At 44.0% G+C, this 23,280-nt stretch overlaps 2 protein-coding genes across 3 annotated transcripts; both read left to right on the forward strand.

Annotated features, from left to right (window-relative positions):
• Positions 1-182: 182 nt before the first annotated feature.
• Positions 183-4,158, forward strand: mogs (mannosyl-oligosaccharide glucosidase). 2 transcript variants are annotated; one of them, XM_061275111.1, is made up of 6 exons: positions 232-296; positions 864-904; positions 987-1,347; positions 1,458-1,681; positions 1,768-1,961; positions 2,204-4,158. In XM_061275111.1, exons 3-6 carry the CDS (start codon positions 1,002-1,004, stop codon positions 3,972-3,974), a joined length of 2,535 nt encoding a protein of 844 aa, XP_061131095.1. In that variant the 5' UTR covers positions 232-296; positions 864-904; positions 987-1,001; the 3' UTR covers positions 3,975-4,158. The 2 variants fall into 2 exon arrangements, with proteins under 2 accessions (XP_061131096.1, XP_061131095.1); XM_061275112.1 differs by lacking the exon at positions 864-904 and having other exon boundaries at positions 183-296.
• A 9,388-nt stretch (positions 4,159-13,546) lies between these two features.
• LOC133152087 (early growth response protein 4) lies at positions 13,547-15,236 on the forward strand. The gene is made up of 2 exons (XM_061275624.1): positions 13,547-13,703; positions 13,930-15,236. Exons 1-2 carry the CDS (start codon positions 13,547-13,549, stop codon positions 15,234-15,236), a joined length of 1,464 nt encoding a protein of 487 aa, XP_061131608.1.
• Positions 15,237-23,280: the final 8,044 nt, after the last annotated feature.

Genomic DNA, 23,280 nt, shown 5'->3' on the forward strand with positions numbered 1-23,280 from the left:
GTACAAAGACCAATCAGTTATTGCAGTGTCAATTACATTGTACAATATAATACCTGTAAATTAATTGGTTAAACTTTTCATAATTTATTGACCGCTTTATATACGACATTTTTTTTTACCCTTAATTTATTCACGGTATTTTATTTCATGTATTTTTATATTTAGCTAAATATGCTCTAGCGTACCATTGGGTGACGTCACATTCAAGCGCCCGAGAGAAACGTCATCAAACAGCGACGTGAACGTGGAAGTAGCGAGCCGAGCGAGCAAGTAGCCGAGTCTGAAATTGTCGACAGGTGGGTGATCGTACACCCAGTGCACATATCAAATTGTCATACACTCAATGAACATTATATCAAACTGCTTTAATTTTGGATCCAATCATTTTAACATTGTAATTTCGTGACAACCAACCGTACTATCGTCTTGCCTTCAAGGCAGCTCTATCAGGAGGCGTGGATGCAACTTTGTGATGAGTGGCTCATGTGTCAAGTTATTTTTAATTGCCGTACCGAAAATGCAAATTTGACTCTCGCCTTTATAACATCAAGAAGTTCCATATCAACCAGAACAAAGCAATAGCAACGTGAAGCAACAATATGTGTAATTTATGTGCAGAAAAAAATCCCCAAGGAATTTATGGGCTTTTTTAATGCATCAGACGAATTGTTAAATTGTAAATAATGCCCCTTTAATGGCCGTCTACGGCTTGATTGACACCATGATGGTTATTGTTAATATTGTGGTTGACCTTTGTGACAGCTTGCCTTTATTGCTTTGAATACTTTGTGTTGTCTCAGTTGTTATTGGCAGTGTTACAACATTGTGTTTATGTTGCTTTCAATACTTTTGTCTTGTCCCAGTTCTTGCCAGTCAGTCCTGGAAAGGCGAAAAAAAAGCACACGTAATTTTCACATTAATAATTTTCTTCAACACGTTGGACCCCATTCAAGTCCTTGAGCTCCACACGTTACTCTCGTCCGCAGGTCTACAAGATCAGGATGGGCAGGCAGCGTAGGAGGGTGCCGGCAAGAGAGAACTCCTCTCTCCTAAATAATGAGAAGCCCTCTGTGTTAGCTCGCAAGGATAAGAAGAAGAAAGTGGATATTGGCAAAATCTTCATCAACATCTCCATCGCCCTCTGTGTGGTCAGCCTCATCTGGTTCTTCTACGCGTACTACATGCGCTCCAGTCTGGCCAGGCGCGTTGTGACGTTGCACCCGTCGCCTCCTGTCCTGGATGCCAATTCCACCAGCGCCAAGGTCTCTCCAGACAGGTTTTGGGGATCCTACAGGCCTCAGGTCTACTTTGGCATGAAAACAAGGAGTCCTAGGTCAATTGTGACAGGTAGACATACGAATAGAGAATGGTCAATTAAAATAAATACTTTTTATTCCGGAAATAAATCGGTACAACCAAATTTGTGATCAACTGGTGTGTATATTTATCTCCATCAGGTATGATGTGGATGATTCAGCCTTCCACCATGGATGTGAAACTGAGGCACACCTGTGAGCAGGATGATCGCTTGAAAAGTTACGGCTGGCTGATGCACGACGGGCTCACCTTCGGCGTCCAGGAGATCCAAGACAACAATGTCGTACTGACCACCGAGTTCGTCAAGCGAGCCGGAGGTTATCACGGTGGAGATTGGACCTGGAGGGTCACCGCTAAGCCAACTGTTGAGTCACAATGCTTCCATAGCAACCGCTATGAACAAACCGCCATCTTTGATTGATTGATTTTTGTTTGTTTTCAACCCATCAGAGCTCTGGCTCAGCGGGGCCAATCCTCTCCCTGATGTTCTACGCTGCAGCAGATACCCAAGGCTCACTGCAGGCTCACGTGGAGGAGAAATCCCGTCTCGCCTCCATCACGGGCGTCTCGGAAGAGCTGGGCAATTTCAAGATCACGTTCCAGAAACCTGTTGGACGGAATTTGACCAAATCTAAATATGCCAGGTAAAAAAATGTCAAGCGTGTCCATCTCCTCTCATGTCACTGCATGAGGGAGCGTTTCACAACGTTGACCACTAGATGGCAGTATGTAGCAGCTATTCGTTTGTTTGACCAAGCGCTCACACTTCATACAGCCAATATAAATAATATTAAGGACTAATACAGCCAATATAAATAATATTAAGGACATGTAAGTAACACTGACTGGTTTGTGAAGGCCTGTATTTGTTTCCTGCCTTTTCCAGTTACAACTACCTTCAGACTCTCACTCCCGGCTTGGACAAGCTGACTGACATCGTGAAGCACAGTCTGAACCGCAAGTTTGTCCACAACCCTCCGAACGGGCAGAGCAGGCACTACATCGGCCTGGGCCCCTACAGGCCCCCCCATCAGCCCAACCAACAGAACGACCCCGATGCAAGGAAAGAAAGTGACTTCGTAGTGCACCAGGTCACCATTCAGGTACCCTTTCAAGTTGAAGTGCTCTTTGAATCGGCGAGCTTTCGCAGACGCCCCGACCAGCTGGCGGGACCCATTATGACCCAGGAGCTGGAGAAGAGGAAGGCCGAGTTCAACGCCAAGTTTGAGGAGACCTTTCAGCTCGAGAATAGCAGTTTCAATCAGGCCTACATCAAGTTTGGCAAGGCGGCGCTCAGTAACATGTTGGGTGGAATGGGCTACTTCTACGGCCAGTCGGTGGTGCAGTCCGTCTACAACGAATACCCGCTCCTGTATCCCGAGGGCGCGTTATTCACCGCCATCCCTTCGCGCTCGTTCTTTCCCCGAGGTTTTCTCTGGGATGAGGGCTTTCACCAGCTGCTACTGAGTAAGTGGGACCCACAGTTGACCAGAGAAGTCATCGCCCACTGGATGGACTTGATGAACGTGGAGGGCTGGATCCCGCGCGAGCAGATCCTCGGAGATGAGGCTCGCAGTAAGGTCCCCGCTGAGTTCATAGTTCAGCGGAATGAGAACGCAAACCCGCCTACGCTCTTTCTAGCACTTGGCGAACTCATTAAGCAGTTGTCAACGGAGCCACGGAGCAAGGAAGCGCGGCCAACTATACCTTTCCTCAGACGACTTTACCCCAGACTCAAGACCTGGTTCGAGTGGTACAACACCACTCAGGCGGGGCAGCTGCCTCACACGTACCGCTGGCGAGGGCGCGACAAGGACTCCAATCTGTTCCTCAATCCCAAGACGTTGACCTCCGGTCTGGATGACTACCCGCGGGCCTCGCACCCGTCGGCGGAAGAGCGCCACGTGGATCTGCGCTGTTGGATGACCATGGTCTCGGGTATCATGGTTCAGATCGCTCGGATTTTAGACGAACCTCGGGCGGACTACGAATTCACCCACCAAGTGCTGTCAGACAACGACCTGCTGTACGAGCACCACTGGTCCGAGCACCTCCTGGCTTTCAGCGACTACGGCAACCACACTCGGGAGGTATCCTTGGAGCAGGAGAAGGTGTACATGCCCCGCGGACAACACCGCCAGCAGGTCCCCGTCACGCGATTTGTTCGCCTGGTTCGCAAGGCTCCCAAACTCCGCTACGTCAACGCTCTGGGTTACGTCAGCTTGTTCCCGTTCTTGCTTTTGGTTCTTGAGCCCGACTCCCCCAAATTGAAGGCCGTCTTCAGCGACATGAAAGATCCCAACAAGCTGTGGACGCCTTACGGCCTGCGCTCTCTGTCCAAATCCGATCCGTTGTACATGAAGCGAAACTCGGAACATGACGCCCCCTACTGGAGAGGACCAATATGGCTTAATATCAACTTCCTGGCAGTCAGGGCCCTCTACTTCTATAGCCATACCAAGGGGCCGTATAAGGAGGAGGCGAATCAGCTGTACGTTGAACTCAGGACAAATATTGTCAATAATATTTATAAACAGTACGCCGAAACGGGTTACATCTGGGAAAACTACGACGACTTGACTGGTGCGGGTCAAGGGAGCCACCCCTTCACTGGGTGGTCATCCCTAACTTTATTAATGATGGCTGAGCAGTACTAATATCATCTCATCAGAGAACTACAACGCCCCAGACCTGACATTGGGGAGGGGGGTTTAAATAATTTAATGAGTAAAGCAATTTTTCATACTTTTTATGTTTTTGACCTGAAGAATCAGTCGAATTTGGCACTGCTCATGTCAATGTCGTTTGAAAAAAAATAAATGATTTAACTGTTTTTGACAATACACTTGCATGAATCATGTGTTACTACCTCTATGCAACAACTTGACCCATTTTTATTTATTTTTTCGAGAGAAACTCCATCATACTTGGTTGTTTGTAGTTGTGAAAGAAAAAAAAAAAACACAGGGGAACATTTAAATGTTTAACTATTTACGATCACCATTCTGATTTCGCACATCTCCCAAAGGACATGTCAGAACGGTATAAATATTTGAAATATTTATTTTATATGTCTTAAAACTCCTCGCCAGGTACATGCCAACGACTTGCTCCATTGTAGCTCACATTAGCTTCAGCACGCCGTGACCTGAAGCGAAGCCACCGGAGCATTTCTCTTTTGTCACTTTGTGTGAAGGCTTCCAGTAGAATGTCAGTATAACAAGTCTTTTTTTTTTTTTTGCTTGGTTTCCATGGAGCATGGTTGTTGTGAGGCTTCGCCGCTCAAGCTGACATCAAAAGACACCAAAATTGACTTCTGTGCACTCTTGGCGACATCATGACATACAATCACACTGGCGGGGCAGCTAGTGGCAAGATTCTTATTAATACTTTGACACCACGTATAAAAGGCAGCTAGCCAGAGCGGCCATGCTGGCCGTCAACATGCATGACTCCAATCTCATGGTTTCTACGAATGCGTTGAATACGGTTGTAAAGTTGAAGGCTCGGAGCGGTGCAGCAAGGTCTCATGCTTATATAAATAATGGCTTCTATCCAGTCCCACGACCCGATTTGCAGTTGCGACACATTTAGGAGAAGATGACAGTTTTTCTGCCCGTGTGACAATTTTGAAGCGCCCGAAAGTTTTACTACTTGGAATTCAATCACAATTTTAATTAATCTAATTTAATTATCAAATTATTTTGAGGACACCGACATGCACTTGCATCCTTCTAATTATCATTTAGTTTTTTTATTGATTTATTTAAATTTGAGTCCAGTGCTTTCAATAATTCTGATTGCCAGACCTGTCAAACGACTTGTGTCAATGTCCGATGATTGTCAGTGGGCCTCATCTGACCTGTGAGCGTGTGAAGGCAAAACACGGAAGTAAAAGCATTTAACGGTGATGAGCCATCGTCCTGTGCCTTTTCCAGTGTCTCGCAGAGGAAATGGATTGCACGTCCCTTTTATGCGGCTCCAAACTGCATGTATTTCTTTGAGGGTGTAGACAATGTGTGTGACTAAGGCACTCAGTGCTCCATCCCCCTCACCCAAGACCCTTTTTTCCAATGCGATGATGGGATAATAGGCAAACGGCATCAGAGCTAACTAATGTGACTGCATAATAAACAGATGAGTCAGAATGTGCTCATTTGCATATTTCAATGTTGTCATTGTTTATAAGCAATAGCAATGATAGTTGATTGATCTCTACTAATCAACAAGTGTAGTGTATGTAGATGTGTACAGTAGCCTAATAGGTTCATCCCAATGAATATCAATATATGGTTATGTAATGCAGGAATTGTGAATATCCCTCATTGCTGGAAATTGAATCATCATAATAATACAGTCTTAAAAAATCCATTTGTCCATTGACCAACTTTATTATTTTAATTTTAAATCCTTATTACTATTAGGGATAACATTCCTTTTCAAATGATTTTATTCATTTCAGTTTTTAAAAATGAATTGGAAGTACCAAATAAATGTAGTCAATATTTGATGGATTATTTAATATTTTATTGAAACAACGTAGTCATTATTGCAATAACTATTATACTTTTGGGGATTGTTTATCACTTTAACCACAGTAATAAATACAAATTGTTTGTTTCTATGTATGTTAATTATTTTTGTCAATGTTTTAATCTTAAAAAGTTTGACGTGTATGCATTTACTCCAAATGTTTGCTAGAGGAAGCTGCAATAATTAGTAAGGCATTCATTAAAGGCAATTTACTTTAGCCTTTCCATATGATTTTTCTTGTCATTTTTTTTTCATTTTATTTTTTTAATTTAAATGACATCTTAGATTTGAGCCCTTTCGGCTCTGGTTTTACTGCACTGTACTTAAATTGAACCATGCAGCACTTTGCAAAAGTCTGCTTGTATGCTAGAGGGAGCTAATTAATAAAGCATTCACCAGAAGAGGCTTTTTGAATACAGTACATTCTGGCTATCATTTTACTTTACAATGGAGAGCTACTTAGAATTAAAACAGCGTAAGTGGATAATTATGCTAATGATCAATTTACATTGAAGATCTAGTGACAGGCTGTAATTTTCACGGGGGACTTTTTTTTTTTTTTTTTTTTTCAGGGATGGGGACACTTCTCGCGGGCTTTTTAGGAAGCCGCAGCCGATGTTCTGGATGAAAACAAACATGAGGCTTCTTGTGCTCGATGCAATTTCTATCCGTGCTTAATAGTTGATGCTGGCGGCCATGAGCGCTTTCTGAATCAGACAATTCATATTCACCTTGGCATCCAAATGAGCAAGCCTTCCTGCCTCCATTTGTTGCATTAGCCACCATCGTGCACGCCGCTCTATGTCTTTATATTCTTTTTTTTTTTTTTTTTGCTTTCCATGAAATCTTTGCCCCACAGAGGTTTTGCTGTTGAGCAGCAAACTTGCCTGAGCCAACATAGGTCTATGTATGTTATGTAAGCTCCACTATAAATAGGTTCACCCGGGATCTTTTGTCTTTACCTGATTCGCTCTTGGCCCAACAGTTTTTTTTATTTATTATTTTATTATTTCTGGAGAGAGCTGTGGATGCTAGTGCCACATCGAGCTGCCCGTTTCCATAGTTACTTTTGTTAGCTGCAAGCTCTTAACATTCTTCATCTGTTTCCTCGCGTGTCTGCCGCGTCGGGCTATTTGTTTGGACCTGTTTGCATTGCGCCGTCCCCGCTAATGAATGTGTCGACAGTGGCACGGTTGATGAAGATGAAGGCGTTCTCTAATTATCGGCAGTCATGTTTTCGCATACGAGTCTCTGCATGGGAGAAAGAGCAACAAATAGAAACCAGTGTGGGTGCGGATGAGTCAGAGACCGCAACACTGAGACCTATTAACTTATGCCGGTCAACAGCACATGCAATTAGCCATAATAATGATTGCGTGTGGTTATTGATCTTTTTAGTCCAGGAAGTTTTGTAGTATCTGGGGGAAACCCTTGGGGTGTCCTGACTTTTGCTACTAAGGGCTGCTTACGGTTTTATAGACAAAGGCCGCTCTGCTGCTCTTTAGCTGAGAAAAATAAAAAGGCATTTGGATGTACTGATTCGAAGCAGAACATTTTCAACAAAAATTAGTAGCAAAAAAAAAAAAAAGTGCCTCTGACATTAGTTTTAGCAATCCACACAGAATTTACTGGACTTGCCAGTCTTCTTATACCGAATTGCACGGCGGTCAAAATCAAACGCTGTAGCTCACGGGCTGCAGATTTCCCACCCCATCTTTCTTATGACTCCATCATAAATATGCTTAAAACATCTGCAATTAGCCAAATTAAGACGAGCAGAGAGTTGTGCGTCATGGATGCGCAGCCTCACAGTTAGGTAACAGCAGGTGCAGGCTCTGGATCGGGTCCAACTGCTGCTGGGAAAATGGATCCAGCAAAGAAGAGTGCAAAGTGCAAGCCATGCGTGGAGGAGTCTGGGGGCACGTTTGAAGAAACACCAGGGGCATTCCGCAATCATGATCCGAGCGCTCAGTGTGTGTGCCATCCTCACCCATCATCACCATGTTGTAGAAACCACAGGCAGCTGGGGACCGTAGTGGGCGAGAGGCAAAAGTATTTTTGGAAGCAGCGGGAAACCTGGAGCGGCAGCGCAAGCCGTGTTGGGGCCTGGTACCGGGCTTCCCTAACCCACTCCCACTCTGGGAGAAAGCGCAGGATGTGAGAATTCTTTCAGAAGAAGCACCACGCTTCCGTTGCTTTTTACTTTTATTATTTTTATACCCGACATTTGAATGATGATGTCGTATATGTAACAGTGTGCGGCCCAACACACACACACACAGGAGTTTGTAAATGTGTGTATGAGAGGATCTGGCAGCTGAGGCGAATAAGCGTGTATTTATAGAAAGTCGTGTTTCCGGCAGAGGTTTCTGTGGTTTTTAAACTCTCCCAATCCATTTTGTGCGGTGACTTACAGGCCCCATTGTATCCAGGTTTAGATTGAAGATGTTCCCTCAGCTAACGCCTCAGGGGTGAGATTTCTATGTGAGACATGTCACAATGCGGTTCGGAGGAGGCGGTTGGATTTTGCAACACTCGATACGCTCGTGTGTGTTTTGTTTTTAATTTGTAGGATCGCTCCCAAATAATCAGCTTTGCATCCATAAAGCGAAAAAGGGTTTCCTCAAAAACACTTAAGGCTGAATGCTAATGTGTTTGTCGGCTGATATGGAGGTCTTTGATTGATCTACGCATCCAAGGCAGGCAATGTTGTTCCTGAAGGGCTTTTGGGAAAATAATTATTTCAAGCGGCACGGGTCAAATTCTTGTGATTTATTTTCATTTCGTGAGGGTTGTCGGAAATGCCGAGTTTAGTGTTCTTTATATAACGATGTCTTGATGGAAACAGCTCTCGTTCTTCTGATTAGGGAAGAATGGTATTAGCAAAGCGCACATACAGCAAAAAAAAAATAGAAGCAGCGAGTTGGTGTGGAACTCAAAATAGATATGTTATGATTCATTATTATGCCTCGTGTCAGTAGAGTTTGGTCACTGCCCATCGTCGAGTAACACCGTCGGGCGCTTCCACCTGTGAGCCCGAAGCTAGAACATTGCTGCTTTCCTCATGTTACTTTTGAGTCTCCCCACAACAACATCAGCGATTTGTTAGCAATTGTGGAGACAACAACAAAAAAAAGATATTCCAAGCCCAGGCAGTGTTGTCCATCTAATGTACTTTATCTTGCAGGCAGAGCTCCCTAAGGGAAGTCAGGCACCCACCTGCAAGCACAACTCCCACACCCTGTCCAGGAGTGAGCCTTAAAATAACACGGGTCTACATTTACAGTGCACAGAAAAAAAAAAAAAGGACTCAAAGCAAACCCCTCCAAGTTCTGAAAATATTATGAAAAGCTTGCACCAATCATCAACAAAACAATGGTTATGCAATCAGAAAACATCACAAAAACATATTTGAGATGTGTCAGGAAAGTTCCAGGACTGGTCAAAAATATATTTTTGGTGCGGGGGTTATATTCTGGACCACATACCCCATTTTATTCCACCAATGCAGGTGTGATTTTTTTTTTCCCCAGCTCATCAGTTTTATTTCAGGAGCCCAAAAGATAATTTACACCTTAGCTTTCTGAGATGTCCCCTTTCGTCAAAGTGCCAAGAGACACTTTCATTAAATAAGTGTTGCATCCCGGCCAGTTCATTTTGAACTTTCTTTTCTCCAAATCCTTGTTAAAATGCAAAAAGGGAGCATTTGGTCCATCAGATGCCAGCAGGTTCATAAACAAAGCTTTATTATGAATGCAGGTATAGCGTCAACCTGTAATGTCAGTAAGTGCTAACGTTACATAAATCCATTACGCCGTCCTTCCGCCGCGGCATTTCCATGAAGTCCAGCGAGGTTAGCATCCCTGCAGTTCTGGTCCCAGGCCCTCCCATGATCTGAACTCTTGAGCAATCAGATTGGTTTTAATAGTCTCTCGCTCCAAGCTAAACATCTTGCAGGCCCTTGAAATTAGAGTGCACGTCTAAGGTGAAAGCCATTTGTTTCCCGGAGAATGTCAGCGATGCATCGAAAGAGCTTATTATCATACGCCGCCTTCCAAAAAGACGACGGCATCGTGGCACTCATATGCCTCATCCACCTCTTGGCGTTAAGGGAAATGACACAATTTGAGTCAATGTCTATTATTGTGTGTATTGTGTTTGATTTCCGTGTGACTCAGGCGTTTCATTTTTTCGCCCTGTCAATCTGCTTTGGCACAAAGATGTCGTATTGCTGATTAAGTTTTGCTGGGTTTTTTTTTGTTTCTTCTTCAAATGCAATGGTTTAAGGCTTTTGTTCTGATTCAGTAGCAACTGTGTGTTGCGGGCCACATCGGAGTTATGATTTCCCTCGTGGGGCCATTAAAGACTTAAATAGAAATAAATATTATCATAACACGCAACAGAAAAGTTCAACAATTTTCGAATTTATTTGGAAATTAGGATTATCACCAAAAAAATTGCAATATCTCAGTTTTGGTATTTTAATAAAAAACATTGAATTGACTCACATGATTTTGCTTTTGCGGGCCACAAAGATGATGTGACGGGCCGGATTTGGCCCCCGGGCCTTGAGTTTGACACCTGTGGTATATGGGAATTATTCTCATTGAAATGATTCATAATTTAATACGTTTCAGCCTTTGTGGAATCCAATTTTTTTTCATTGTTTTCCAACAAATGTCACTAAAAAAAATGTTGACTTTTGGTTAGGGCTCTTTGTGTGTCTGTTTTTATTTTTTTTCCAAAGATATAAAAAAAAAAAAAAAGAGTTAAAGCTCACTGTTAGCGGTGAACGTCAGCTATCTGCGCGCGTGCACGTTGCTTACCTGCGTGAATCAAGGAAACAGAGCGTGTGCACGCGACTCACCTGCATATAATTACGGATCCCAGGAGGAAAAACGGAATGTCACCGCAGCACGCAATGGAGAGAAAATACAAAATACCAAAAAGAGATAGCCGGTAAGCTCACAAAAATCTTCCTTGTTGTCAATACGAGTGACGTGGGGGAAATGTGCGTTTGATAAGTGGATACTATTGTGTTCAATTATAAAAACGCGACGGATTAAAAACGCGCATCTTTCTTCCTGCATAGGTCACGTGGTTGAAACGTATTGAAAATATTCACTGCTGAAACGTAATATCATATATGGTTGTAAATATGGTTCACTGTTTGTTTAATATTTGCATTCATTGGGTTTACTAAGAAGTTTAAATTCATCATGTGGTTACTATATTTATACAACTGTATTTTAATATTTGATGCATTTACATAAATCATTAAAAGAAAAAAAAAAACGCTTATCTTGCCTCAAAGGAAAACAACTTTTTTCTAGGATTTAATGTCAAAGTTTTCACAGCTATTTTTTGTGGACCTGCTTTTACAAATAATATGCAAAATATTAAGTGTTAAAGTTTGTTTGTTTCGTCCTTGAGGATTTTCACCTAGTAATTACTGGGAGCAAATAAAAGGAAAAGATGGAACAACAGTCTGGTTATTGAGTGGAATTCAGTTTAATGTTCAGTTTGGTTCAACTCTTCAAATGTGGGGAAGAAGCAAAACACTTGACACTGGCCATCATTTGAAAGTTACTGAGGAGCTTCACCCACCCTAGCCGATTATTTAATGGGCGGAGAAACCTGTTGTGGGAGCGGTTATGTATAAATTAACCCTGTTTATTATTTATATTATTTATATATATATGTATATAAATATATATATATATACATAGACGGCCAGTCAGCGTGTTTCTATCTGTACAGCCGATCCTCACCATTCTGATGCGACAACCTGAGCGAGAAGTCCACTGCACACCACGGCGGCCTATCAAAGATTATCGACTTTGTGTAGTAGGAAGCGTGACCGTCGAGTTCACCCGGCAACAGATGCCGAAAGAGAGAAGTGAAAAAATAAAAACGCTTTGGGTGTTGAAATGTCACGTGAACGGTTGGGTTCAACCACTGAACACATCAGGGGTGTTATCGACTCACTCCGATGCTTTCAAAGGCCAAGAGGTCGTTTTCGGATGAGGCGTCGTCGCTATGGTGTGAGTGACCCGCAATTTACTAGCGGGATAAAAGATCGGCTTGGCAGAGTCGATCACTGTAACTGCTAAAAATGTGCAGCCTGGCCTTGGGTATGGAATGGTCAAAACGCAATGCTCAAATGAGTGGAAACCTTTTAAATGGGCATCAGATGTCTGGCAGAATATCTTTATCTATTTCACTCACCTTTGTTCAATATAAACACTGATTATCATGCGTCATCAAGCGCATATTCCCATTCAGATTGTTCCAGCTACTGATTGCTCTGTTTGCAGTCCATTTGCCCAACCATAGAATCTACCCATCTGTCTTGCAATACAAATCCTTCCTTCCTTCCTTCCTTCCTTCCTTCCTTCCTTCCTTCCTTCCTTCCTTCCTTCCTTCCTTCCTTCCTTCCTTCCTTCCTTCCTTCCTTCCTTCCTTCCTTCCTTCCTTCCTTCCTTCCTTCCTTCCTTCCTTCCTTCCTTCCTTCCTTCCTTCCTTCCTTCTCTTCTCTTTCTTTCTTTCTTTCTCTTCTTTCTTTCTTCCTCTTTCTTTCTTTCTTCCTCTTTCTTTCTTTCTTCCTCTTTCTTTCTTTCTTCCTCTTTCTTTCTTTCTTCCTCTTTCTTTCTTTCTTCCTCTTTCTTTCTTTCTTCCTCTTTCTTTCTTTCTTCCTCTTTCTTTCTTTCTTCCTCTTTCTTTCTTTCTTCCTCTTTCTTTCTTTCTTCCTCTTTCTTTCTTTCTTCCTCTTTCTTTCTTTCTTCCTCTTTCTTTCTTTCTTCCTCTTCCTTTCTTCTTCTTCCTTTCTTCTTCTTTCTTTCTTCTTCTTTCTTTCTTCCTCTTTCTTTCTTCCTCTTTCTTTCTTCCTCTTTCTTTCTTCTTCTTTCTTTCTTTCTTTCTTCTTCTTTCTTTCTTTCTTTCTTTCTTTTTTCTTTCTGTAGGACCAAAATCCTTATGTATGTTAAATCTTACATCGTTAGATTAATTTACTGCTTGTGATTTAAAAGTAACACATCAATATAATACAATAAATACAATTGTGGTTGAAGTTTGTTGGTAAAACTATATCTGTACAACACACCATGACGCATGTGTCCTACGGGTTCACGTAGTCCTCTATTTTTTGGTGATGATGGGGTCTGGGGGTTATATCGGCTATCATCTCAGTTTTTTTCTGGAGGAATTCCCATAGTGGCCTTTCAGCCATATGTTGGGGATGATTAACGCAAAGCAGCACGGGTGGCCACTTGTTGCAACGTCAGTCTCCATCCTTGCTCGGATAGGCAAGGAAGGGGAGGGCCACGATGGGAGGAGAGGAAGAGGACAGACTCGTCACATCCTCTGTCCATATATGGGCATGAAGTTTACACGCAGCGGGGAATCCTCTCACTTGAGCTGATGAATGGGGAGGAGGGCCGTGGAGCCGCCAAAGTGTATATAAGGGAAGAGACGGGAGAGCAAGCAAATGACCGCGGAGCGACAGACAAGAAGGATTATCTTGAATTTCTTTTTTTTTTTCATCATTATTATTATTTAAATCAAGCACAATTGGGGATCATTTGTCGCACACCATCCCAAAAATAAAAAGAGGAGGGGTTTGAAGGAAAACAAGTCACCCCGATTTCCCGATACAGTATACATTTATCCTGGAGCCGGACCTTTGAAGTGCACCATTATGTTGAACAACATGGATTTGAACGCGAAAGATTCTTTTTACCCTCAGTTTGACAATTGCAGCGGCTCTTCTCTGGGCATGGACGCCGGCGCGAGGAAGGACAACCGAGACGCGTTCGGCGACGCGGAGCGCTCGGTGCCCGCGCAGTTCGGCCACGGTGAGTCCCGCTGCACGGGGAGCAAATGTTGCATGCAAGGGAATGTCGGATGCCGGCGATGGTGTGCGACAAATCGGCCACACTTGCGGCGCAGCGTCGACGCGTTTGCGCGCCGGATGCGCATGCATGTTTATGTAACGTCGCGTTCCCCCCCACCCCCCGCCCCCCACATGAAAAAGCCAAACAAGGGGATTTGACAAAGTTTTCTCCCTTTCTGATTCAACAGAAGGAGCCCCCGCGACCCTCAAAACCGAAGCTTCCAACTCGGAATACGCGTTTAACCCTTGCGAGGGCCCCAAAGACGCCTACACTCCCTCCTCGCTCGCCTACTCCGGCAGCTTCTACGTGGAAGCTTCTCAGGGGGCGCCGTGCACCACCGAGACCCTCCTCAACATGATCACCGAGATCGTGGGCATATCCACGATGCAGCTCTCCGAGGCCCAGCAGCAAAGCGCCAACAGCCGGGGGGCTTCATACACGCCCCCTGTGGACAGCGCGCAGTTTGGAGACGTCAAGAGGCAACCTTTCACCTGCTCGGCGCCCACCCCGCCGGCGTACCCCTCTTCCTCTTCCGACCACCAGACCGGTTTCTCCCAGGATCAGGCCGAACCCCCTGCGCCGGAGCCGTCCACCTCCCAATTAGGCTTCGCCAAAACCGAGCCCAAGTCCGAGGCGGCTTCCTTCCCGGTGGTGGTCAAGAATGAGTTTGAGAGCTATGAATGGGGGGCTTTTTGCAAATCCGACTGCTTGGAGAGCGGCTTCCACACGGAGACGTTCCCCATGTCCAGCGACTTCCCACCCGAGCAGCAAATGGACGTGAAGGAACTTTTGGACACCTTCCCCGCCATGTGCCCCAATCCGGACGTGGAGTTCAAAGTGGAGGGGGGCATCAAGCAGGAGCAGTGTTTCTCCGACACGTGCTCCCAGGGCTACTCGTACAACGGCTACCTCCCCCCGCCGATGGGTCTGAAGCCCTACCCCGAAGCCCCCCCTGCATCCAACCAGTGTGACTCCATTTACGCTTCTCCGGCTTTACCCAGCACCATAGACTCCATCCTCTACTCCTCCTTGCTTCCCGACTCCTTCGCCCAAAGTTACACCACGCGTGCCGCCGCCACTTCCACCTCCGGCACCAGCGCCGCCAAGCCCCCCAGAGCCCGGAAGAGCACATCCGGATCGACTTCGCACGGCCCTCCTAAAGAGAAGCCCTTCACCTGCCCCATGGAGAGCTGCGACCGCCGCTTCTCGCGCTCGGACGAGCTCAACCGCCACATCCGCATCCACACGGGTCACAAGCCCTTCCAGTGCCGCATCTGCCTGCGCAGCTTCAGCCGGAGCGACCACCTGACGACGCACACCCGGACTCACACGGGGGAGAAGCCGTTCTCCTGCGACGTGTGCGGCAAGCGCTTCGCCCGCAGCGACGAACGCAAGCGGCACGGACGCGTGCACCAGAAGCAGAAGGAGAAAATGGAGCTGAAGCCCCAAGTGACTCCCAACGCGTGGCCCTTCACTCTGCCCGAGGGCATTTGAAGACGAGGCTCCCCCACGCATCGTATCGCACGCACACCACATTTTAGGATTTTTCTCTCTCGGAAGACACGACTTCAAGTCAGTTTGGATGGAGAGCGTAACAGGCACGCCGATTTGACCCACGGGTGGATTAAGACGTCAGGGGAACATTGACGTGTGGCCGTCAGTGGTGGAGGCAAGCGTGGCTGTTTGCTGCATGACTGCTACTGTTCAGTTCAGCACCTCCGCGGCCGGACAGCTCCTAGCTCACTCCCATCCCGCCTCTCATCGCCCACGGGTGGATTGCACTTGCAGATTTCTATCGAGATTTTCAACTAAGAATGTTCTATTTTTTTTTCTCTCTTTTTTCCAGTTATTGGACTATGTTGCTCAATGCATGTTTGATTTTTTTTTTTTTTCTTACCTGAAATAGCGCCCCCCTCCTTCAATCATGTCACAGTGGAGGGGGGGTTATTCAAATGAATGTAAGCTAATATATTTATGGTTTGGGCCATAAAGTTTGGATCAAACTTAGTGTTTGTTTATACTTCCTATCATTTAGCCGTCAGTGTTTTTTGTCATTGGACTTTGTGTTGTTTAAATTGTGAAAGATATATAATTAATGGCAAATAAATATATTTGTATGACTGTACTTCCTTGTATTTTTATAGCTGAGTGTATATTTTACATTTATGACAATTGAGCCTCGTTTTCTGGGGGTATTCAAATATCCTTAATCACGTGTTGGTTTTCGAGGGCTATATTGTTGAGTAACTCAGTATTTGAAATGTCACCGTTTGATATCTGAAACTTTTTTTGGGCACTTCATCCGACAAGCGTTGTTACACTGAATGGGTCATCAGGTAGCACATATTGCTGCAAGCTTGGGTTCAGCCATGAAGGACTTTTTGATGTAATGTATCTTTTGCTTGGAAGATGCTGCAACTTGAAAAAAATAATAAAGGTTGTCAGTTGGGTGACATTGGCACCAACAGGGTACTGCAAAAAAAAAAAAAAAAAAAAAAATTTGAACTCGCCTTAAGTTATATTAACTGTTCGAATTTGCATACAGTTTCTACAATACATGAACTTGATATCGATGTTGTTATTTTTATGAAGATGATGAACAAAATAAACATTTTCTGCCAGCTATTTTCTTTGCCTTTGTGCATCATTTGAAGTAACAAAAATTTGCCCTTCGCTTTTTTGCTGAATTGAATCCTTGAACAGAGCAGCAGGATGAATGTCTTCACTTACCAGCGTGTTAAAATGTTTTTTTTTTTTTTTAGGCTAATGCCAAATTTGATATCTGACAAAAATATATTCCGTTAACCAATTAATCAGCCGATTGTTTAAAATACATTAATTAGTTTGGGGGGGGGTCCTCAAAACATTTGACCGGTTTACATTACTTTGTCGGTTTGTATGTAAGTAGAACAGAATATGAAAAAACAACTGATATTTATTTGGTGATACAATGTTGAAGGTTTAAATGTTGCTGTAATGTGTGAAAGAAAAACACTATTTGCAAAAATCAGGGGGAAAAAAAATCCACCTGAATTTTGCCAATTTCCGAATTGAGCCCATTAATCAGTTGGACCTTAACACGCACATTGGTCGCCAAAAATGTCTCCTTATGTCAACTTAGGCCTTCTCCCAAAAAACATTAAAGGAAAACCGTTTAGTTACTGCTGCCAACCGCCCTCGACTTCAGAGATGACATTTCTTCTATTCTCAAGAGCATTTTCTTTTTTGGTGTGTGATCATTTGATACCCTATTGCTATTCTTTGCTTTACACTTCCAGTCAAACAGAAAGGAATATTCATTTCCACTTAACCACAGGCAGTGATTATAGTCTGGGGTTTCTTTTTCTTCTTATAAAGAACTATTACCACTATTACCAATGTCATGCTCTCCTGTGTCAAAACGTCTTTCCCAAATTCACTTCCCGACTAGTATCTCATCTAAAATTGAAATTAAAAACTCTATTGATGACCTTTCTCGATCTTTCTGTGTCGCTGTAGAAGCCCACACTCGGTGATATGACGCAAGCGCAGGCACAATTCAGGCACGCCGGACGTGTTCCCATGATGCCATTCATCCGGCGAAACAACGCAACCTCGGTTGCCCCCAGCAACTCGTAAGTGTCAAACATACTGTCGCCGTGTTAAAAGGGCAGCCTGCCAGTTGGACAGAGGTGACTAAAATAGTCTCACTTTGGACTGCAGTGGAAGGAATGATACTTGTTTAAAAAAGAAAATAAAAAAAAAAAGACTGATTTGGCTTCATGTATGAATTCAGACATTTGTGTCTAATTATGGCATACAGAGAGAGAAACGGAGAGAGAGAGAGAGAGAGAGAGAGAGAGAGAGAGAGAGAGAGAGAGAGAGAGAGAGAGAGAGAGAGAGAGAGAGAGAGAGAGAGCGAGAGAGAGCGAGAGAGAGAGAGCGAGAGAGAGCGAGAGAGAGCGAGAGAGAGCGAGAGAGAGCGAGAGAGAGAGAGAGAGAGCGAGAGAGAGAGAGAGAGAGAGATATGACAATTTCAGTTTCTTCATAGCTAAAATGGATGACAATTTCGGTTTCTTCATAGCTAAAATGGATGACTATTTCGGTTTCTTACTTTTTGGATCCTAGCTAAAATGGATGACGATTTCAGTTTCTTACTTTTTGGATCCTAGCTAAAATGGATGACGATTTCAGTTTCTTACTTTTTGGATCATAGTTAAAATGGCGCCTGGCGACAGACTCGTTCACAACAGTGGCTATCCATTGCCATTCCGAGTTACTAACCCCCCCAAAAAAAGCAGCAGCAGCTAAAAAAAATTAAAAAAAAACGATTTGAACAGCCGAACTAACCAGCATGCATGACGCTTTATGAAAAAAGTTTTTGAAAATTGCAAAAACAAAAATCCCCTTTAAGTACCCTAACACGATAATTCTTTTTGGTCGCTTCCCGCTACTGCAGTTGGAGCACCGTGAATTGTACATTGTGCTGTCTATCAACACTTACAGTAATACACACACACACGCACAATAGCACACGCACACTCATTATGCGTGTTGTTTTAGTGGCAAAAAGCTGTCCAGCGATGGATAGTGGAGCTTTTTGAATTGCAGCAATGTGCAGTCACTGTGACCATTATCCCAACACTTGAAGATTGAAGAGTTGTTGAACTCTGGCCACCGATGAAATTTCTGCATTTGGGCGCACATTCCCCATTTGCATATTATAAATGGTGCTCAATATAGACCGGTGAGCGTGTATTGCCGATGTCGTCTTTATCGAACGGCGTGTCCCAGCTCGCGGGAGGAAAAGAAAAAAAAAAAGAAAAAAAAGACATAAATCAGTTCTTTCCTTGCCACTGACATTTATGTTGCCAGCTCCCGTAGACATGCATAATTGCAGAGGCCATTAAGTAATCGCACAAGAAGGGCATATGTCTGCCGCTAAGATTTCTCACGACGCGGACCTCCGCTGTGAATGGTAGCACATCAAGTCCATTAAATCTCTGCCAGGTGTTACAAATGCAAACATGTTAACATTAGGCCCGGAGGAGGACGAGGAGGTGGGGGAAAGCAAAGAGGGTTATTTGAGGTTGTGTGTGTGTGTGTGTGTGTCTTGTGCTGCTAATGTATTCCGAATGTAACCACGCGCAGATGAATTCTTACTTCTTCATTGTCTCATCCAATTAATCGCTTGATGCAGGATTGCTCCTGGATAAATCAATACGAAGCATTTATCTGCAGCACCAAATGAGCACTTTGGCTCCAGATTAAGAAAAGCCTTCGAATTGACAGCGAGGGATTAGATTGGCCCAGATTCCAAAGGATATGTCACAGCACAATGCTTTGTACTTAATCGGGCTTTTCGCTACACTGTATGGACAAATGTATTGGGACACCTTGACAAGGATTTCTGGGGATGGTAAAATGTTGTGAGCTGACTGAAACGTAAAGAGTCTCGCATCTCAAATCATTTTTGCCCATTGGAATGAATGAAATGGCCTTTAATTCGTTCCTTTGGGAGTAAAATAGCATGCACCTATTGGATTCTGTATAAGCAGGTGCAACTGTACCTCCCTGAAAAGTTATTTTAAGTACAGTATAAAGTGAAGTATTGTGGAAAAAAAAAACAATCACCCGAGCAACAACTCGTGCCTGAAAAAAAATCAATAAATCGGACAAAATTCGAAAGCGTTCCACTCAAAACGCCAAAGAAAATCTCTGCCCTGAACACGTTGTCCATGAATTGCTAGTATCCGCCAAGGACACGATTATTGATTAAGATGTAGGTGTATTCTTTGTCTAACATTAACAATCAGTCAAGAGCGAATCGGCCCTCTCGTCCTTTGTAAATACCAACGCTAGTTAAGTGGCCCATCTCCACGTCAAAGCCTTTCTCATCCTCGGGAGCCATTCGGCATCTTAAACCCATCTCGAGAGCCGCAAGTGCAGCCCCCTGTCTTCCCTCAAGAGTCCAACATCCCGGTTATCCATGCTTGAACTCCAAACAATTCTCCCTCTACAATAATAATCCAATAATGACTTTGAATGAGACTGAATTAATTTGCTTGTACGATGGGATCGGAGGCACTTGCTGTGTTTGGAGCTCCGGATATCAGGTCACCTCAAGTGCCAATTAATAATCACAGCCCTACTTGAGACAGTCTATGCGGTCTCGGGGCGCTTCTCGATGAATCCGTTGCGGGGCAATCACATAATGTTATGCGTACCTTTTCGAAATGTGCACCGGGGGCCCCGTCATGGTCCTCGGGGTGGGCACAGTAATCAAGGTGTATAATCGCACGGCGCTAATGGCAATCAGGCTCGACGAATTCATTTTCCTCGGATCGAGCCTCGGGCCGCCGGTCCCGCTTCGGACCATGAAGAAGGGTGTAGGTGGTCTGGAGAGCGCAGGTGATTAAAACCCGGAGAAGGCGCTGCATGGCGAAGGAGCTCGTTATGCAAACATTTGCAAAGTGCTTAATTCCTCATCTCTCGTTGTTCCGCTTTCCCAATTCTTCATTTGTGTTTGTGACGAGGCCGAGCGCAACAAGGTGGAAAGTACTTTCTCTTTCACTTTCCTTCCAAGTCAACCCCGGGGATCAAGGAGGCCATCGCTATGGCAACCACGTCAAAGGAGTCACAGCATATGGCGCGTCCCCAATGAATGGGAGGCCTTGTACGTCTTGCTCGCTGAATGACAACTTAGGCATCCAATTACTCCAGACAATTTACAGATGCCCTTGGAACGTCTGCATTCCACTTTAAGATGGGGATAGTCACTGAAGTTGTGTACTATTTTTTATTTTTCCGAGTGAAGGCAGAAATATAACACGAGCGAGTAATCAGGCGGTAATGTCATCAAATGTTCCCGTTCGTGAGGAGCTAGCATGTTCTTCCTGTGCTTAGATCCAAGAACACCCTGATAACCTGACAATCGGCCATGAGCAATTTTTGAGGGTAGGTGTTGAAGCCCCAAAAATAAAAATAAAAAGCACAAACAATACAAAACGGCAGACATGACTTAATGAATAACAAGCTTTAACATTTGAAGCGATATATATTTCAAAACAAACGGTGTAGCAACACATATAGACAGACACCTATTCATCTAGTCTTTGTCCAAATATGACAAATATTATGGCATTTGACTGAATCACAGTAATTGTGAAAGTCTTCTTCGTTTGTGTTGGCATGGCTGTATTATACCGCCTCCTGGTGGTTGAATGGCACCCAACGAAAAATGCCACAATTACTTTGTCATGATGCACAAACCGTTTAATTCTATATTATTCTTATTGATTTACCGTACTTTCCGCACTATAAGGCGCACCTAAAATCTTCCAATTTTCTCAAAAGCCGACAGTGCGCCTTATAATCAGGTGGGCCTTATATATGGACCAATATTGAGTCACTACAGCAGGCATGTCCAAAGTCTGGCCCGCGGGCCAAATGTATATATCTTATGTATGGACAAAGTTTTAAAATGGGCCATTCATTGAAGGCACCTTATAATCCGGTGCGCCTTATAGTGCGGAAAATACGGTAAATGTGGACTATTCATTTTAATTTCCCATATCCAGCTGCATAGTAGATGCTGGCGGAATATTTGAACAAATGATAGCTGCTGTCTTCAAAAATACACCTCGATTGGTTCTTTAGAGTAGAAATAGAACCCATTTCAATGAAGTTCCCCCTCACAGCTTGAGTATTTAATGAGGGGAGCTCCGACTTTGGGTGCATACGTCGAACGGCACACCGGGTGACATGTAGCTAAAAGCATCCTGGATTGACAGTAATGACTCTGAGGGAAGTTGCATCCCAAAACCTGTTGAATGCTGTCAAACGAACGCACGGCCATTTCGCACGCTCCCTTTACACCAAAGAGGACTGAAAGCGACGCCTGAAAACGACGCCTGTCTCCGTGCACCATTGTTAACCCTCTCCCTGTAAAAACACGTGGCGGCGTGACCGCGTGTCCGGCCTCGCGGTGAGTGATTACTTTAGTGCTTTGACATTTGCGGCGGCAGTAATGAGGCACCCGTCTGTGACAGCCGTGTCACCGGCGGCGGTAGACGCCGTCGTCTGTGTCTCACCGGCGGCTCACTCCGGCATGGGGAAGGGAAGCTCAGTGTGGCCAAACACAGCCACACTGACTTTTTTCTCTCTCCCTCTCTTTCGCATCCCATAATGACGCCTCACCTGTTGTGAGGTAGACAAGTCTGAGGGAACCATGCGGAAAGGCGAGGCAGAGGGTTTACTTTGTACTCTATACAGTCTATAAGAAAAAGTTTAAAACTAGCTCATTGTTATAACGGATGCTATTTTATGTAGCATCTTCTTTCAATGTTGGACTTGGAAAAGGTGAGCTGTGATTGGTCGTTAGGTAACCCTTTTGCCATTGTGATGTCATTTTTACTTATGGCCAATATGGCCGCCCCCTTAAATCATATTCCGCGAATGTACTAATAATCACAATGTCACGTTTAGATAAATGGAGGAAATATTATTGTTTAGAATATTTTTTTTCACTTGACCGCCCCTTTAAGATTAGGATCTGATTAGCAATTACCAATCACACCCAGGTGTGCACTTTCAAAACAGGAAGTTGATTGGCAATGGCGACAGGTACACTGCTCAACCCAGCACGCCGCGCTCCCCAAACGCAACAATAAAAACACAGGTAAGAGCTGGCAAGAAACAAAACACAGAACATAATTGAACATTGTGATTTTGGCTGATGATGACTGATGCAAACAATCGTGATATATGGTGTGTGTTGCACATTCATAATACTTATAATTCCAAAGAGTTGGACCTGCAGGGCGTTTGACTTTCGAGGTTTCGCCATAGTACGGAAGTGATTGAGTGAGTGGGCTTGCTCACAGAGTGCGCCAGGCCAGCCATTTGCACACGCTCAACCAGCTTCATGCAAATGACGCATCTAAATTAAGCATCGAAATCAAGTACAGCCGCGCCATGAAATGTATGCAAAATGAGGCCACTTGAATATTAGCGCCTCGCATGAATTCTCGTTCGTAAAAGACATGGAACGATAACAGTTGCGTCTGCAGCAATTTAATGGACATGCATAGAGTAGCCCAAAAAAAAAAATGGCGACTTGTATCATGTATGTCTATTCTGTGGCTCTTTTGGCAAAACATTTTTCAATGCTTTGGTGGGAAAAGGAGCCTTTTACAAAAACAGAAAGGCTTCGTAAATGCACCACTATATGCGTTAAAAAATGTACAGTATATCGGGTGAATAGCTTTAACCCTGACATTATGCTGAATGGCCCTTTGTTCCACGCCCAGAGTGTCAGGAAAATGCGCTGTTACATCTTGACATTTCGTCGGGTCTTCACTTCACTTAGTCGAGGCGAAATCATGCTGAAAAAAAAAATAAAAACCTAATATTTTTACATAAAAATAATACATGCAAGGCAGGTTTCCATAGAGGGCATTTTAAGCTAACGCAACGTTATTAAGAGTGCATTTAAAAGTCTTTAAAAACAAAAGTTAAAGACATTTGTAATTCTGTGAAATAATGGCCTGTCGCTAAC

This window comes from Syngnathus typhle, linkage group LG3, assembly GCF_033458585.1.
Source record: "Syngnathus typhle isolate RoL2023-S1 ecotype Sweden linkage group LG3, RoL_Styp_1.0, whole genome shotgun sequence".
Taxonomy (NCBI): Eukaryota; Metazoa; Chordata; class Actinopteri; order Syngnathiformes; family Syngnathidae; genus Syngnathus; species Syngnathus typhle.

Coding starts and splice junctions, on each gene's coding strand:
- mogs (XM_061275112.1), top strand. CDS start 1,002: ATGGGCAGGCAGCGTAGGAGGGTGCCGGCAAGAGAGAACTCCTCTCTC. Junction 1,682..1,767: donor GGGTCACCGCTAAGCCAACT/GTTGAGTCACAA, acceptor TCAACCCATCAG/AGCTCTGGCTCAGCGGGGCC. Junction 1,962..2,203: donor ACCAAATCTAAATATGCCAG/GTAAAAAAATGT, acceptor TGCCTTTTCCAG/TTACAACTACCTTCAGACTC.
- LOC133152087 (XM_061275624.1), top strand. CDS start 13,547: ATGTTGAACAACATGGATTTGAACGCGAAAGATTCTTTTTACCCTCAG. Junction 13,704..13,929: donor GCCCGCGCAGTTCGGCCACG/GTGAGTCCCGCT, acceptor CTGATTCAACAG/AAGGAGCCCCCGCGACCCTC.